The following is a 20,016-nucleotide window of genomic DNA, read 5'->3' as shown; positions in this document are numbered from 1 at the left end:
GTGAACCACGAAATCAAATGTTCAACGAATGACAAATTTTCTATAGGCTTGTATGCAGACTTTGGCAAAACCACGAAATCAAATATCCACGGAAAAGCAAGTTTTCCTCAATCCACGAAAATTGGAACCCACATAAATAAATGAATCTACAGTATTATAAATAAATGCTCATGTCTAAGGTACCTTGTTTACTGTAAGATATCTACCAAATACTCCTCCATCTTGGACATTTCTTCTTTGCTTTTCAGGGGTTCTCTTTTTAATTTCGCTAAAAAGCATTGAATTTGTATCTTTACTTTGCTGGTAAAACCAACTCATAACTTTTAAAACTCTTTCTACATCACGTAAGCTGACAAAGCTACATTCATCCTGCAATGAATAGTGTTTTGTTTACTTTAACAAGTTATATATGAATGATTTGCAAACAACATTACTAGGAACAGGTTTGAATCATATTGTGAGCTCATCCCACTTATTCACTGAATCAGTTTACACTTACTTTGCACATATTCAATTTTGTCATTCGACATATGGAGAATAAAAGGGAGAAGGTTGGGATTTTGACCCCTCCCCCCATTATGTTCTTGAGGCTGTCCAAAGTCAGGAATCTCTTCAGTGATTGCCTTTTGTTATGTCTTGATGTTTTGGTCTTTAGAGAAATTTGATGTTAATAATGACAGATCTTAAAAAGTCTGTTTAATTTAGTTGCTTTGAGAGCTTAACATACTGTATGGGCACCTGCCTATTGTTGAAGGCCATATTGTCCTCTAGATATTTCTAGGCTTTTCTTAAGTCATTGGGTTTCTGTCTCATTGACATTATATATGATAATAATTTTCAACATAGCAATAAAAAGCTCTTTCATGTTAGATAACTGGGTCCTGTAAAATTTCTGTGAAAACATACTTTGATGAATGCTAAAAAGAGTTCTAAATATTTTCTTCCAAACTTTCTGCCATTTTCTATTTCTTTTACTAAAATGGTACAAGGCATAAATGTTGGCGTTTGGCATCTCTTCCTATCCACAAAGCAACATTGATTAGATTACCATTCTAGAAATGGTTCAAAGATTCATCGGACCAAAGGGGAAAATGGTTATCTGCTCAATGACAAATGATGTTTGTACAGTTTTTAAATAGCAATACTAACGATTTAGATTAGATATAAAAATTATGAAGCCATTGAACAATTCATTTTTAAACTGGAACAAATTTTGAAGCAATTATGAATTACTACTTTGTTTCTCATTAAAAATTCACTGTAAAGGCTACCGGTATGCTTCTGTTTTGAGACGGGAACCAGAAATCCAGTAAAACAATAACAGCACCATGAACTACATGTAATTGGATAAAGTTAATTGTTCTTTATCCTTCCTCTAAAACTAAATGGTACACTAGAACCAAACAACCTAATTGTACTTTATGGCATTTATTTATTTCTCTTGGTATGGAATTACCAGTGAGGTGTTGTCAATTTGGGAAATTAAACCGAACATTTTATCATCCACTTTCATCATCTCTATAACAATACCACTAGGAACCTCCAATTGAACTGGATACAGAATTGTGTGAATAGCAGCCAACCACTGTTTATAACTTTATTGACTTACTTTCACTTTCCATTCATCTTAACTATTTTTTTCACTTTCACTTTCTATTTCTATCGATAACATTGTCCTAACAACCATTATTGTAACATAACTTCGGGTTAAGGGCAAAATTTGTACTTTACTGTTTTATTTCATATAAATACTTGTCCTAAAGACGCCACGCTTGCTAGTGAAACATGTCGGCCATTAAAACTATTACTTTGCAGTAATTTATTAGTGTTGTTGTCTTTAATGTCGATGTATTTCTCTTATGGTTAAAAAATATACTTTTTACCCTGTATAGGATTTTTCATGCCTTGCCTACAATAGTCAGGAGTATTATGTTTTTAGGTCTGTGCATTTGCCCTTCTGTTCGTTCATCTGTTCCATATCAGGTTAAAAGTTTTTGGTTAAGTTAGTTTACCATTACATTGTGGACACTTTGACTTGAATATATGTTCAGTATGATGTGAACATTTAAAATGGTATGGCAAAATATGGTTTAGACCCTGATTTCACAGTTCATTGAATTTAGGAAAATAGTGTGAGAGGGGCATTAACATTGTTTTCTATGAACACAGATTCTTGTTTACATTTCAGAAGGTCATCAGTAGAATTTCTACACAAGGAACATTCCATATACTCTTCCTGCTGAAACCGGTATCAATTATCAATAAAATTGTTTTTTGTTTTCAAAACACACTATATATTATTAATTGCACCCCTTTCATGCAGATGGATCTGTAGGACTACATGGTCATTTGACACAACTGTTTTAATGCAACTGAATATATAATATCTTAAGAAAAATGAAGGCTTCAGAGAAAAGCAATGTGATTTCCATTATGATTTATATTTCCAAGGGGCATAACTCGTTAAAAATATTTGATCAGAACTCTTATTCTACTGTGTTTGAGACATTGCTGATATAAACCTATGATATAAGTTTCATAAAATTCTGGCAAGAATTGAACACATGAGAGCGATAACATTGGAATTTTCCATATCATCAATATTTTCAATGGGCATAACTCTTTTAAAAATTATTGATCAGCACTGAATTCTGGCAAGAATTATACATATGAGAGCGCTAACCATGCAATTCTCCACATAATTTATTTTCCAAGGGATATAACTCTTTTAAAAATAATTGATCTGCACTGATTTTCGAACTCGTCCAAGACATTGCTGATATAAACCTATGACATAAGTTTCATAAAATTCTGGCAAGAATTGTACACATGAGAGCGCTAACGATGCAATTTTCCATAAAATTAAATTGTCAAAGAGGCATAACTCTTTTTAAAATAATTGATTGGCACTTATTTTCGAACTTGTCCAAGACATTGCTGATATAAACCTATGATATGTTTCATAAAAATCTGGCAAGAATTGTACATGTGAGAGCGCTAACAAGACCGGACGGATGGACAGACGCCCAGCATTTCCATGTCTCCTGCAACACGTTACTTGGGGGACAAAAACACAAGTGAGGCTATAGGAGGCTCACACAGAGAAAGAAACTGTTACCTTTTGACTTCTCATGAAACTTTGTGATGCTGTAAGTATTTTGCTAACCACTGTCTCTAATCCTTGTAATCTTGGCAGATTGTTGTTATATACCTGAAATTAATAAATTATTATGTGTGCATAAAAATTTCAAATTATATTCTCGGGTATCATGATGAACAAAAAAGAACTTGATATATCACTGTTGCATTAAGTTTCAGCAAATATTCATTATTTTTTTCAGTTCATAAAACAAGCTTGTTTCCCTTATTTTAAATGGAAATGGTTTCATTTTCAAGTATCACTATGTTCAATCAGATGTATTCTATTTTTCTAACCCATCTTAAGATCATTTATGGGTTTTTAATAAAAACTATATGACATTGAAGATGAATGTTTTTTTTCTTTATTTCCATATTCTTACTATAAATTTTAATTCTTTTGTATTATATCAGTTCTCTTACTTGTCTTAGGAAAGAATTTGAATAAAAGAATTTGAAAAAAGTGTGGTAATCCACTCCAATATCAATACACATCTTGTACCAAGGTTTATTCAATTAATTACAGAAGCATAAGACACTGATAAAATAATTTCATAATAGTTATCAACTTCTTAAAATTTGATATATTTTCTTTTCACATTAATTCAGAAATAGTACATGGGTATAAATTTTGATTTACAAAGGAACTATATGCAAGTGTATATCTATAATAAAGTAGCTGTTTGACGTTTGATTTTGTCTGTTTTTAAGGACTTTCCCTTTTTTTATCTTGTAGTCCAGTATATTTGTTATACTTTTTCCACCACTCAATCAACATGTCAAAAGTTGGCAGTAGATGATTAAAATGGTGTATAAACTTTAAGCAAATTCATAAAACACATCAATAGTTCTATATATCTTCAACTTCTGCACCATCTTAAAATCCAGAGTATCAGAATGATCACATAGATCCAGCGTGGCTGGATCAAAAATCATATAGCAACATCAACATTTATTCAGGAATAGATGTTTTACAGCCATCCAGTCATATTCTAAGCGTAAACGCCAAAGTAGATTAGCTTTATATTAACATACATTATACTTACATATCTGAGAACCATCTGTTTGATATACATTTGTTCTACATTAGTATCTAACTGACCAAAGTCCCAAACTAAAGGCAGCAAGCTCTGAGGTAATGGCTGGACTCTGTAGACAAGATTTCTCATTGGCACTTGACCTGAAAATTTCAGTATAAATATCTGATACAAAAGTGTTAAGTTTAAAGTTTAATAGTTTTTAATATAAATTTTTTAAATTATTCAAAAACGATCAATACTGTTTGCTATTACAGGATATTACTACTACTGCTGAATTTCTAATTCAAATTAGGGAACTAATGATGTTAATTAATTATTTTCAAAATGTAGGAACAAAGCATATCAAGTATCATTATTACCTTTTCTAGGCATTCAAATGATTTTAACTGTTCAGGAATTTGTATAGGTGGATGCAATTAAGACACTGTCTTATGAGAAAGAATTCAAAGATTTATCATATCAAACATTAATTCCTGGCTCCTACCTCCAATGTAATGGCCTTCAATTGAATCTTTTCAAATAAATTCAGATACTGTGACCTTCACCTTTAATATACTGCAGAGCTCCAGATAAGCTGCGTATTTGCGTGATCACTCAATACAAATAATTAAAAACCCAATGCAATTGCCCATTGCAGGGTTCAATAACCCAATTAGTTCAAAGGAAAACCCAATTATATAACAAATCCATAAGTTCTTAACGCTTTTATTCGCTATCGTTTGCGTTATTTACCCTTATCTGATTACAGTCGTCGCGTAAATCTATTTTTTTAATATTTATAATTGGAAATGTCCTTTCGTTCTTAAAATAGAGCCCTGCATCAAGTAGCTGTAATGGGTCCCTGTTGGGATTTTCCATTGTTCAAAAGGTACACATGTTTATGAAAACATTTCGATCTTCTCCGCGTTTATCCAATTAGCCTGTGACATGCTGTCATATTTTTTCGAATTGCTCGGGATTTATCATAACATACAATGAATTAAAACGAAAGTAAATGTCCGATAAAAATATTGAATAGAAAAATGTTTTCGGCTTCTTTTTGATAGCTGAGGGAAAGTTATGATGATAACAAGACTCAGCTAGTGATTTTAGGAAGTGTCCTTTGAATGCATGGGCGTGTTTGAAGGTATGAGAACATTGCTATAGAATGATAAACACGGGGTTTCGTCAAAAACGCATGAACGAAATCAGTTAGAAAAAGTGAAAGGCCAAATCAATTATGACATGATATGTAGTTGGAAAGCATTGGAAACCAAAAGTTCTGATAAGGGACAACTTAACCCAGATTTATGTAAATTGAATTAAACAAAAACAGTTTATATATTATTTTTTTTCATTTTAGTTGATGAATGAATACACATATCAGTTTTTTACGTCAAATTATGCAGCTTGAAACTTTCTTTGTTTTGGTCTAATTGTTCTGGATGCTTAAGATAGTTGTCTTATTGGCAAGTGCAGTATAACATTGTCATTTATTTACTTGATGTTGCAGAATTATTTGTAAATTTAAGTTGAATGTGGTCTCCATCATTAAACCACCCTATAAATCTCAAGGTTTTGGGGTATATCTTAAATCGGGGAACTACTTTTTATTTTTATTAAAAAGTAGATCTGGCAAATAGGTGAAAGGACTGGTAAAACTTTCTTACAGCACCTAAATTTCACATATATTACATAAAAATCTAAACACTTAGCCACACCTACCCCAACTATAAACTGTAGGGTGATCATATAGGATCTAGAAAGGCAATTAGTTACTGTCCAACTAGTGACACAAGCTGCAGTTTACATAAGTTTTGAGAAAATACAAAACTGACAGAACGTTTAAAACGGGACACAAATTAAACGTACAATTGCTTGTCAGTGAATAAACCAAATAAAACAGCTAAGCACATATACAAAGAAAGAAACACATTTAAGATTGAAACACATCTGGGGTTGATATAATGTGATTATAACATGCCTAAATATTCAATATTGTGTTGATGAAAAAACCCAATACATTAATGAGCTTGGTGGTGAAAAACCCAATTTGATATTTGCTTGAAGGGTGAATTGGAATTAATAATGCAATTAAAAAACTTTATCACCCAATTACATAAAAAAATGGTGGGTAAAAACCCCAATTTGTGAATTCTTATCTGGAGCTCTGATACTGACCCAAAAACCAATAGGGATCTTTATGTCCATGGAGAATTTTCAAGCTAGTTTTGATGAAGGTTGGAAATATGGTTCAAAAGATATCCTCTGCACACAAAAATTTTCCCAATTTCAATTAAAAATGTATGTTGACCTGAAGATGTATTTTGTGGTTTTCATTCTTTTTGGATTGCTGTTTCATTTACATATAATTCATATGTTATATCATTCATTTATCCGTAAGTCAGTCATAATATTTTTTTTTGCAAGTAATGTCTATTGTATCCCAATATTTTACCTGGATAGAGATAGCAGGAATAACACATTCATTTCCCCATTAGTGAAGACTTTGTGATAAAACAAGCAGCATCTAATGCAGAAAAATATTTTTCCACATAATTTGAATATAAGAATGAAGTTTATAATGTAACATTTAAATTTTGAGCTAATTTTAGAATAAAGTGAGTCAGTTGATCCAATTAAATAATCTAGCCAGAATCTACCTAATTTGTCTGTAGTTGCATTGGTGTCAACATGGTAACCTAGACCTGCTTGTTCCAGCCTTTTGATCAATTCTGGAGAATGCCTGAAATAAAAAAGTATATATCACCTTTATCTAAACCAAAATTTATACAAACAAACCAAGTTTGTATTCTGTTGTCTCGTATTGTAATATTTTTCTGTAGTCTCATATTTTTATTTTTTCTCCAGTCTAATGTTGTATATTTATTGAGTCTCATGCATCATAAAGTGAAATATTGTTTCTGTACTTTTAGTGTGAGGTTGTCTTATTCTTGTATAGTTGTTAGAGTGGTCTGCAAATACTCATTGTTTATGCCTATAGTGTCAGTGATCAAAACATTCCAGGTCACCAGTGGAAGGCTTACTAAATTTCAAGAGACATTTTTATTTACCTTTTCCAAAAGATCAAGATATCAATATGCAAGCCTTTCATTGATAAGATGAAATGTTTAATGATCACATCAACCTATATTTTAACTGATGTAACTTTTCAGGTAAAATTATGTTCTGTTTGTATTGATGAGCAAGTCCTGACAACCCACACTTATTTAAAGTAAAACTCTCCTAATAGAGCAAATCTCAATTAAAGTCCAAATCTCATCCTTGTAATTGACAAATACCAACTCCGAAAAACAATACCAAATGTAACAAAGGGGTATCTGTGTGTAAACCAAAAACATAGTCTCAGCAAAAAGGGAAACACTCAGCATACAAGACAATTTTTGAGTTCCTGCCTGAGCAAGTCAGCTTGCAACATCCAGTGTGAGGAAGAACCTGCCTGCCCGACAATACGCCAGCCGGGGAATGTGAAGCGAGGGTTCTCCACTTTGGTGATGAGACTAGGCGTCTCATCTGCAGCATGGGTATGCAAGGTCTGCATGGGGATAGCCCATGTGCTAGTAGAGTAGCAGGGGTCTATCAAACTGGCGCTGGAATAAATTTGATAAAATTTGTCCCCAAAATGCTTGGGGATGAATGAAATTTTAGAAATAACCAGTGATAAAATTCCATCAAGGTCCAAAAACTCAGATGGAAACAGCTGTATAACAAGTGGTCTGTGTATGTTGATTAAATGTATCCAGAATGTCAGCATCTTTATTATCACATTAATTATTAAGTGTAAGCTGGAATGACTGTTAGTATAAACAGTACTTATATTACATATAAGTACAATATTACAACTGTAACTCTTCTGTTATAAATTTTATCCAATTCTTTGGCAATTAAACTCTTTCTGGACCCATTGCTTAAAAACATTTCATGTAGCAATACACAGTTAGGAGTGTGGTTTCGCATTCTGGCCCCTATGGATTTTTCAATTATTATTGTGCAATAAAATTCATTTTTAGACAGCTGATGACTAAATTAGCCTTCAAAGTGGGTTTATAAAAACAACAAGACTATTGTTTACGTGTTTTTACGGGCTATTTTCTGTTTGACTGTTCATATTTTCATAGCCAGAACGGCCATAGGTCCAGAAATTATTATAATGTTTACAAACACTTTTTTTCACACAAACTTTTTGATGCAATTTTACAAAAAAATGAGATGAAAGACTTATGATTTTTATTTGATCTCTTGATAGATATATTTAAACAGTTTCAGAAAAGGTATCACTCCAAGGTATTGAAATCTTAATTTTGGCAAAATTTTGAGGAAATATGTGACATCTTTACCCCCCTTTATGCAATATTTTATCGCAAATAAATACAGATTGTTGCCATGGATACACCAAAAAGAAATTATATTTAACCATTTTAACTCCTGGATATGAAATCTATGGAAGATACTGATTACATACATATGCACATACATGACACAAACAGTAAGCTTAATTTGTAAGAAAGCAAGGAAAAGGGGTAAAATTTATGAGGGTAAATTTTATTTTTTTTTCCTAACTGTATATTGCTACCTTATGGCATACGTACTTTAATACAAAGCTCAGAATTGCATAATTTAAGACTTTTCATACCACAAATCTATTGATATTTAGATTCTTAATCCATTTCTGAGGGGATAAAGTGTTTTAGAATGACAATACATGTCAATTTTATTGTTTACAGTCCTTAGCAATTAAAACTAAACATTTTGACACAAAGCTTACATTTGTACTCTATTGTCTTAACCCTTGCTACTGAAAAATTTCACTGTATGTAGAAGCCTAAGTATTGAACCCTTTGTATTTTTTCTTGCGAATATATCAAATTATTATATTTATCAAGGTTTCATGTTACATTTTGGCATAAATTAAATGAATAGTTCTTTCCGCTGTTAGAAATTGGTTCTCTATTTCCAAGTTTCTTAAACACGACTTTGGTATGCAATACACATAAAAATTGACATTTTTATGCTTAAAATTGCTAAATTTTGAACAATTTTGTACTTCAGATATCTTATTTAGATTTTAAACATTAAAAATGAGAAACATGAGGTAAAGTTTTTAAAATTTAACCAAAAATTGAGGTAGAAATGAGATTGTATACTTTGACTTGACACTTTTCTATAAATCAGTTTTTGTCGCGTTTCAGTGTCAACTGCTAACCTTCATAAAATATTTATTACCCAACCAATTTTCAAAAATAAAAGGCCATTTTACTCGTTTTAGCTAGCAGAACACATGAATTGAAAAGAAGAATTTGAAAAAAAATATTTACTATTAATCAACGTGTAGTTGATCTCAGTAGGTGATTGGCTAAGTTAAAAGTTCATAACATTTAGCAGCTCTCTGGATGAATCGAAATGTGCTAACAGGTGTTAGAGAAATTGACAACTTTATATTGTATGACGTACAAATCTGGAATGTGGAAGGCACTCAAAGGGGATTTTCATTTTCAAAAAATGAAAATTTATTCAATTATCATTAGAAACAGATTCTTAAATAGTTACTTGTGGATTATTGGATTTATCCAATCTCGATTGTTAAAGTATTGAATTTTAACTATCTCGATTTGATAAATGTGATAATTCACTGGTACTAATGTAAGAGTGTAAGAATCTGTATTCATGGCCACTAAAAATACAATAGATTTTTTTATAATCTAAGAATAGATTTAGATAGTCTGATGAAAATTTACTTTTTCAAGAAATCTGAATTTGATGATTAATCATAAATCACACCTTAATTTTGAAAATTTGTTTAATAACTTCAGCTCATGTGTTATATAAGTTATATATAGACTTTGAGACACAAGAATGCATATGCAGAAATGTATCGCCTACCCTACTTATCATCATTGAACTTATATCAATCTGTAATATGAAGATTTTACTACAAGTATCATATAAACTTAACATTATCAATGATGTAAATGAGGTCAAGGTCAGATGAACCCTATCAGACAGACATGTACATCTTAAAATCCTACCATACACCAATATAGCCTGCCTATTGCTTATAGCATCTGAGAAACTGACCATAATGCAATAAACTGTTGACAAAGAGAAATGTCTCACCTGTTTGTAGAAAATTCAAAAAAGACAATCTGATGGACAGCAACATTGCAAAAATTCAAAGTCGCTGGACCATGACCTAGGGAGCAGGGCCTTGAAATAGTCATTAAACTGATATGCAATTATAGCAATTCATCTTTATAGAAAACATCATTGACCTATCACAAGAAGTTCCTATCCAACTAATTCAAGCAGAAAACTTAACAATTGTTGAGGCTGACAACGCTGCCGTCGCAGGCAGGACAAAAATTGTTCAAAATCTGTTTCTAGGGAATTTCATCATTAATTGAATTTACTATTGTGTAATTGTGAATTTAGCAAAGGTGTACATGTTCCGGACTATATGAGTATTTGGACCATACGCGTATGGTCATGACCATCTGCTTATATACTCATATGGTCCGACCATACATGTATGGTCCGGCTAATTGACACGATGAATGTTGAAAAAGTGTCCCATAAATTAAGAGTTTCTAAAAACGAAATTTTTCTTTATTTAATCATATTGCAATCGTTGTTACATGATTACTGAAATAAAGTGAATTCTATTTACAAGTAAGAATTATAGTAAAATTATGTTTACATGGTCATTATTGATTTGTCCTTAAATTTGTACGAAACACAATGTGTCGACCTACAAAAATTACAAGAAATATCTAAATGAACGGTTTAACAAGGAGTCAATTGCTTAACTCACAGGAACTTTGGTCACTAAACCCTCTTTCTTTTCTTGTTAAACATTTATTTTAGGGTTTTTATTTAAATTAAAATTCCTTAAATATTTCAAATTGTTTTTAGTTATCTGATCTATTCTTGCTCCACTTTATATGATCTTACAATAACAGAAAAGTCATATGAATAGGAGAAAGAACCCAATAATTAAATGAAAATACATTGAGATAAGAAGAATTGCTTTTTTCTCTGTTATAATAATTCAACGCTTAGAAAAAAGAAAAAAAATACATGCTCAAAACGCCTGCGGATACACTTTCGGACGAAAAAGTCGACAAGGTAAAATGCTCTAAATTGAATCTAGAGAAGGCAAGATAACAGATACACCAAGATTCAGACAATATGTAAAGATAAAGGAATTCAGTTAGTTACTCGTGCCGGTTTGAGTTAGGTGAATGAGCTGTGTGCTCCTGCGAACATAACTAGAATTTATTTGAAAAATACGCATATGGTCCAAATACTCATATGGTCAGGAACATACACATAGTACCAGAGCATATGTATAATTAAATATGAACCTTTTAATATGACATTAAATAACAATTTGAATTACAAAATGACTATGATTTTTAAATATTCATGTATCATTATCATGAAACATACTTCTTGTAAGGGTTGCATGCAGCAACTATTTTCAATCTTTTATGTAATTGCACTGGATTTCCATCTAAGGTTTTGTCACACATTATTTCTTTTATGAACCCAATAGCTTCTGTAGTGTTTGCTTCATCAAAGAAAAGCACTGTGTCCATGTTATCGTATTGATTAGAATTCTTTCTTGCTATGTCTTCTGCTTGTTTTACCTTTCTGATTATATCCAAACCTGTAGTTCCACCATGCACCTATAATAAAATAGTTTGGATTGTTTATTCCATAATTTCGTTCATCTGGTTATTTGACAATGTGTAGATGATGACATATCATAAAAGAAATTATTTGTTTACGTCAATAGATATAAACAATTCACCCAAGTTTCATGAAAATTGGTGAAAGCATTTTTGAGCTATTGTCCGAAGTGTTGACAACAGACAGACAGACAGACGAACAGACGGACAACTGTAAATCATTATACGTGTGGTCTTTCAATACAGTCGTATAAAAATCAATCAAATGACTATATTTTAAACTGACTTTATTCCATCGTTTGTTTGTTTTACAACACTTTCAGCAACCTGGCCCTATCATGTAAGAGTGTGATAATCCATATTAAACGTTTCAATGAGTACTAACAAACAATAAATAAAATTAGCAGAGATTAATATTTATTTCAGCACATATCATCAACATAAATATTACAATTTATTTATTCATAGTATTACAGAATATTTGTAATGGTTCTGTTTTCCGTACAAGATTGATCAACTGCAATTTGCATTTAAAAAACTTCCTGTTGCTCTCAATCAAACACATCCGTGGAAACAATAAAAAATCAAACATCCTTTGCTTAATTATTTATTCTGCGAAAATATTTTTTTCTTCATACTATAATCAACAAGGGACTAGAAAAAACTAATCTCTTTTCAATGGACGCATTTTACCGTATTTCACGCTGGGATTTTTCCAGAAAGTTCCAGCATGTTGAGCATAAGAAATAACTTTTTTTTAAGTTGCAAGGGACCAAAGAAGGGGTGCGTACTATGCATGACTGTGTTTTATACACACCAAAAGACCTTATTCTTTTTAAAACAAACATCATAATAGTGTTTATTGTCATAAAACACAAACCTTCATCAAAATCATATTTTGAACATCTACTCCCGGAGGTTGTTGAAGAGAACACATATACTTTACTAGGCGAGTTTTTCCACAACCTGTTTCTCCCATGATGATCACTGGAATGTCACACCTGAAAGAAGAACACACTAGTGATATTGTGAGCAAAGCTTACAAAATAAACCCCCAACCCCAGATAAAGCAATGACAAAAGTCAATGACAAAGGCAAACCCCAAAAATAATTCTGATAAAAAAAACAAAATAGGAGGTGCACAATGACATTTTATTATGAAAATTCTGTGTAGATTTCAAAACATTTTAATAAGGGGTTTAGCAGGAGTTGTGGATAAAAAATGGGTTACCCAAACAAAGCAATGGCAAAGTTCATGAACTTCCTCGAAAAAAATAAATCTGATAAAATAACAAAATAAGTGGTGCACAATGGCATCATAAGGTTCAAATTTTAAGAAAGTTTCATCAAATCTGATTAGGTGCTATTAGGAGGAAAAGCTAATACAAATGTTTTCGTAGTGTGCAGATGTGACAAAGTACATCATGCCAAAGGAATTCAACAAAATGATTTGGTTGAGGAAATGAAATAGGAGATGCAAAAGAACAGTATAAGACCAAGTTTTTGTTGAAGATACAAAATTCTGTCATAATTTTCAGTATCAAGTGCCAGTACAAAAGTGGGACTAAAAGACAAATAAACAGGCATCCCCATCACTTATAATAGACTGCCTGCCTAAAACTGGCTACAAAGTAAACCTAAAGAAACACAAATAGATGTAAGACTGCATGTGAAACAAGTTAAAAAAGCTGTTTTATCAAAAGTAACTAGAGGCTCTCAAAAGCCTGTGTCGCTCACCTGTATTTACTGATGCTTTGGAAATCATGTAAAATAAGGTTAAAATCATAATTAATAGTATTAGATATTAGATATTATAATGATATCTAAGATAATAACAAATAACTCTAGAACAGTTAAAGTGACGCCACCAAAATTCAAACTTGATCTGTGTTTTGTGATAATAAGCATTGTGTATAAGTTTCATTACATTTGGTTGAGGCAAACTTAAGTTAGAGAACAGAAACTAAAAATTTTGCAATTTTTCCATTTATAAAGGGGCATAACTCTAGAACGGTTAAAGTGACGCCACCAAAATTCAAACTTGATCTGTGTTTTGAGGTAATAAGCATTGTGTATAAGTTTCATAACATTTGGTTGAGGCAAACTCAAGTTAGAGAACGGAGACCAATTTTGGGACGTAGGGACGGACGTACGTACAGACAGACAAGGGTAAAACTTAATGCCCCCACTGCTACAGCAGGGGCATAAAAACTGCAAAATTTCTGTAAAATTACTAACTCAGGGGCAGCAACCCAACAACGGGTTGTCGGATTCGTCTGAAAATTTCAGGGCAGATAAATCTAAATCTGATGAACATTTTTGCCACCTGTCAGATTTGCTCTAAATGCTTTAGTTTCAGAGATATAAACCAAAAAAGCATTTTACCCCTATGTTCTATTTTTAACCATGTCGGCCATGATGGTTGGAAGGCGGGGCCATCGGACAAATTTTTTAAACTAGATACCCTAATAATGATTATGGCCAAGTATGGTTAAATTTGTCTCAGTAGTTTCTGAGAAGAAGATTTTTGAAAAAAGATTACAAAAATTTACGAAAATTGTTAAAAATTGACTATAAAGGGCAATAACTCCTAAAGGGGTCGACTGACAATTTTGGTCATGTCGACTTATTTGTAGATCTTACTTTGCTGAACATTATTGCTGTTTACAGTTTATCTCTATCTATAATAATATTCAAGATAATAACCAAAAACTGCAAAATTTCCTTAGAATTACCAATTCAGGGGCAATGGGTTGTCAGATTTGTCTGAAAATTTCAGGGCAGATAGATCTTGACCTGATAATCAGTTTTACCATTACGTCAGATTTACTCTCAATGCTTTGGTTTCAGAGATATAAGCCAAAATCTACATTTTACCCCTATGTTATATTTTTAGCCATGGCGGCCATCTTGGTTGGTTAGCGGGGTCATCGGACACATTTTTTAAACTAGATACCCTAATGATGATTGTGGCCAAGTTTGGTTAAATTTGGCCCAGTGGTTTCAGAGGAGAAGATTTTTGTAAAAGCTAACGACGAAGGACGACGGACGCCAAGTGATGAGAAAAGCTCACTTGGCCCTTAGGGCCAGGTGAGCTAAAAAGTAAATCAATTTTAAATTCTACATGCACTTCTAATATGATTCATTTGCTTCATTGGAATTTTTTTTTAATATTTAATATTTTTTAAGTTAGTCCTACGTGAAAACACATGTATTTCTCCAAAGCTGTATAGCTTTTGGCTCTTATCATTAAACTAATGCCATACCTGAATCTCATGTGTATTGCCAGTATCTTTTTCACATTATCTGTGGTCAGCTCATAGGTTACATCTGGATCATATGCATTTTCCAATCCCATCACCTGACAGAGTTTCACTATCTTCTCCTGCCTTTAACATTATATAGTCATGTATATTTCAAAAGGACAACTGAATCATATAAATATCTGACTAATCCATATTTACAAATGTACTGTACGTGACATGATTGTAAACAAAACAAAACATCAGAAATTTGAAATACTAAGTTTGCTATTGTAACTCATGATCTAAAATAAGGAGAATATGTGTCCATAGTAACCATTGCCCACTCCCACGATCATATTTCCGCAATTAAAACTACAAAATCTAAGTTAAAAATTATTTTGAATACATTTTAAAAGTTCACAACATTATAAATATGTGTACTAAGTTTCAAGTTAATGTGACCACAACTTGAATATGAAATACGTTCAACATCCCAATACTATGCATTTGTTATCACATAGCAAGAAAGCATAAATTAGCGTGCTAAGCATAACCCTACTTGTAATTCAAAGTATCAGAAAACAGGAAGAAGGTAACTGACAGATCCAAACAGTGCACCTACATTACAACTCACTACTATTGAGCTGCTGACCAAATATGAATACATTCTATTGAGTAGTTTCTGAGAAAAGTGTTTCAAATTTTAAGTTCATTGATCAACAATCAACATACTGAAAAAATTCAAAATATCAGCAAACAGGTAGAAGGTATCTGACAGATTCTATAAAATGATCACATGTTACAACTAATCACTGTTGTCAGTGTTGAGCAGCTGACCAGAAATTGAGTAATTCTGAACAGGTGTTTCTGAGAAAATTTTGATGAAAATGTTTCAGTTTCATTCGACATATTGGAAAATTTAAAGTATCGGAAAACATTAAGTAGGTATCCCAAAAGTGCTTACACATTACAATTCATTACTGATGAGCTGCTGAATACATGTGAAGCAATGTTGTTCAGTAGTTTCTGAGAAAGGTGTGAAAACAAATTTTTAAGTTAATTAAAAATATTGAAAAATTCAAAATATTGGCAAACAGGAAGTAGATATCTGACAGATATAACAAGTGCTCACATATTATAACTCATCATTGTCAAGCTGCGGGCCAAATGTGAAGTCCTTACATGCCAACTTTTGAAAATCTCTATGGGAATTTTAGTGTGCAACAATATGTTTTGGGAGTGTTTTTTGTGTGCACTATTCTTTTACTCTAGAAATGGTGTCATGTTTCTTTTTATTATCTCAAGGTATACAAAATTCTCTGATATAGTCCAGAATATGTTTAATTGTCATTTTTCTATATTTGTTGATTCTATCCTTTAGTACTTTTATGTGTTGTCAATACTAGTGTGTTATATTTGATTGTCTTATGTAACCTGTTTTATCCTGTTTAAGTGTGTAAGTGTGCTAAGTATAATGAATTGTATCTGACACCTGACTAATCATCCAGAGAAACAGGTTCATCATGAATAACATTTGACCTGACCTTATTTAACCAGCTTTGTATATAAGTCTCTGCCTTCAATATCCAACATTTGACCTGACCTTAAACCAGCTTTTGTATGTAAGTCTCTGCCCTCATATCTAACTTATACTGAGATATGTGTCAATAAACAAAATCCTCAAAGTCACACATAATGAGTTCATAGCAATTTGACAATATTTTAATTATTCCTGATCAATTTAAGAATTCCCCAATGAATTCAGGATATGTGAAATTTAAGCATTTAGTGCTCATATCAAAATTTGTTTAACATAATGTTTAGCTTGCCAGTAGTATCCAGATTTGATTGAAACATAGTTAATAAGTGAAATAAAACTTTTATTACTGGATATTCATAACTAGTTTGCCTTTGGGGAATCTACTCAGCTAAAAATTAAAATTTTGCTCCATGCCGAAACCAAAAGCCTATGTGCATACTGAAAAGCAGCAAAGTAAAGACTCCTGGCTTGACAATACACCAATCCAATTGGAACATAAGCTCCAAAATAAGAGAGAATGAAACACTTGTTTTATGGGGGCTAGGAAGGTAGCCTTGTAGTGTTGATGTTGAATTGGTGGTGGAATGAATTTTGTATGAAATTCAACAGTTTATCCCCAGAAATTCTTGGGGGATGAGTGAAATTTTTGAACAACCAGTGATAAATTTTTTTTTATCTTAAGGTATACTAATGTTGAGGTAATAAGCCCTCTCTTCATTTTATGTACTTGATTCTTGTACTTATATTACTGTGTAGAAAAGATGGAACAATTAGCAGGAAAACCAGCAAAATATTTTCTTTTTGTAGGATGTGTTCATTAGCTTCTATTTAATATGTTCATGACAGCACTGCAACTCAAATTGTATCAGAGAAACCACACATCATTGACTTGTATTAAACCTGATTCATATTTTGATAGTCAGATTTAACTTAACATGCTCACATTAATGAAAATGTCTTTGAACAGTTATTTTGTATAAACTGCACATTCTTGCTTGACCGTCTTCAAGTTGTTCATCATCTGGTCGTACACAGAAGTAACTGATAGACTTGGTAATGTTCTGAACAATCAGGACTTCTCATGAAGTTAATAGTTCTTGTATACTTTAAAAGGTCATTCAGGCCGCCATCGTCATATATTGGTCTATATTGTAGGCTTTGCAAAAGGCATGTGATATCCCTATCATTGAATTTGTCAATCAGCCACACTTTTCTTCTTATGCACACTGTTCTTCCAAGGAGCCATAAGAACCCTCATGCAAATGAAAATGCATCCACCATGATCATGATTTCTACAATTCTGACATACAGACAGAGGAATTCAACTCTAAAGTTCCAAAGAAGTTTGAAGGTTTGCATGTTTACAATGCCCCATTCATCAGGAGATGAAAACGTAATCAAGAGAAATACCCATTTTGATTGGCTAATAATCACAGTGATAATGATTGTCTCTATTGTGAAGTCATTCTGTTCAACAAATACTGATAAAAGTGTGACAAAAATATTTGTTGGACAAATGGATGGACAAGGTTATTGAAATTTAGCCCACTCAGAAAATACATTGCACAACCATATATAAACTAGTCAAGACAGAATTTGAAGGAAATGACCCATTTGTACAGAACTTGTATTTCTAAACAAATGTATGTTAACCAAACTGGATTGATTTTGTTAGTTGTGAGATCTGTGAAAAAATTTCTTGTATAATAGAACTTTACAAATATGTGTAAAACAGGCAACTTTCTACTGACAACACTAAAAAAGTGAGAAACAAAATAAAATATTACCTTGGTAGGGCATCAAAATTCTCTTCCAAATTAACGTCGTTTCTCTTTAACGATTCAAATAAGTTTTGGTCCATAATGTTTTGTTCTAGTATTTTTCCTGTTTGCTGATCAATAAGATTTCCTGTTGCCTTATCTATATAAAAACCCAGAAAGGTCATACTGTGATGGTCTGGGTTAAAAAATAAGTATGGATGAGGTCTGGAATTAAAAAAAGAAAATATTTGAGTAACCTTCTGATACACATTTTTAATTATTTAAACAACAAATATAAGATTTATGCAAAAACATTCTTTATGAAATAAATACAAGGCAACTTGCCCTTAATTCACCTTACTTTGTGCCTCTCCTGTACCTTCATTTGATCATAGGGATATAGTGACAGGTTTGGGATTCCTATGGAACTACTATTTAAAGTTAAAAAAAAGACCTTGATACTATCAGAACTGCTCTGATCTAACATAAAACATATTTTAATTGCTGCTCTGAATCTCCCTGAAGACTTACATTTTCACTTGTTAGTCGGACACCTGTTTAAGGGGACTCTCTAACCAAATCAAGGGCCTTGACAAAATCATATTTGCCTGGAGTCATGACTGATATAAAATAGTCAAATGACTGAAATCAAAATACCAAATATCAGTCAAATTCCAAATTTTAAAATTTACCAAGTTACTTCATTTTCAACACTCTTTTGTTAGACTTTGCATTTTTCAATCATATGTTACTAATTCCTGAGAGCGATGTCTTTATGTCATATTTGTATTGTATAACTATCAGCAGAGCTCTTCTAAATAACTGTTATGCATTAAGCCCTTAGGGAATATTAACTAATACTTTCTCAGCCTAAGCTATCAACAATTTAGACTTGAAAATTTTAAAGGTAAAAGATAAGATGTTTATTGTAAAGTAGGTTAATATTCCATGTCAAATTACCTTTGATGAATGATTATCAGTCACATTAAAGCATTTTAAAATTATGAATTTAAAATTATTCTGAATTACTGACATTTGAGTGTCAGAAGAAATCCTGTATCAGAAACAAAGATTAATTCCTAATATATCATCAACTTAAATTTTTGGTTTATATCTCTTTATTCAAAATCATAAGTATCATAATTGATTCCTAAAGATTTGTAATTTTTATTAAAGTCATTCATACACTTTGTGCAATGGTTATCCCCAAAAAAAACACTGCAAACCTCCAGTTTCACTTAGAATGGGCCATAATGACTGATTCATTGTTTCTAAAATTTTACTATCAAATACCCAAATGGATTTTTTTAATCAAGCATTTTTTATTATAATAAATTTTAATACTCTAACCAGTTATCTTGAAATTTGACCAATTTAGATAACAACATGATACCTTGCTTCCCACTTATGTCTTATCTGATATTGCTGTATAATATCATCATTGTCCTCATTATTGTCTCCTCTGCTTACCACATGGCACGTTGGGGATTCTTCACTTATTGCTAGTGATCTTGTTGAGAAATCCTGGAAAAAAGTGCCCAAAGATTTTCAACCAATTCTTTATCACTGCTCTTAATATTATGGTCTTATACACTAATGCATAAT

The 20,016-nt window shown here is 31.9% G+C and overlaps 1 protein-coding gene across 1 annotated transcript in view; it reads right to left on the bottom strand.

Moving 5' to 3' along the window:
• The window catches only part of LOC127721093 (E3 ubiquitin-protein ligase rnf213-alpha-like), a 160,901-nt gene that overhangs the window by 87,437 nt on the left and 53,448 nt on the right, over nt 1–20,016 (bottom strand). Inside the window, exons 18-26 of the mRNA XM_052227777.1 lie at nt 19,805–19,935; nt 18,439–18,636; nt 15,133–15,255; nt 12,747–12,867; nt 11,625–11,863; nt 6,821–6,903; nt 4,185–4,318; nt 3,119–3,211; nt 184–369 (exon numbers count right to left, since the gene is read on the bottom strand). Coding sequence (XP_052083737.1) covers nt 184–369; nt 3,119–3,211; nt 4,185–4,318; nt 6,821–6,903; nt 11,625–11,863; nt 12,747–12,867; nt 15,133–15,255; nt 18,439–18,636; nt 19,805–19,935 — 1,308 coding nt within the window. The remainder of the gene's footprint in view (nt 1–183; nt 370–3,118; nt 3,212–4,184; nt 4,319–6,820; nt 6,904–11,624; nt 11,864–12,746; nt 12,868–15,132; nt 15,256–18,438; nt 18,637–19,804; nt 19,936–20,016) is intronic.

The sequence above is a fragment of the Mytilus californianus genome, unplaced genomic scaffold (genome assembly GCF_021869535.1).
Source record: "Mytilus californianus isolate M0D057914Y unplaced genomic scaffold, xbMytCali1.0.p SCAF_1, whole genome shotgun sequence".
Lineage (NCBI taxonomy): Eukaryota > Metazoa > Mollusca > Bivalvia > Mytilida > Mytilidae > Mytilus > Mytilus californianus.
This window is presented reverse-complemented; position numbering and strand designations above follow the sequence as displayed.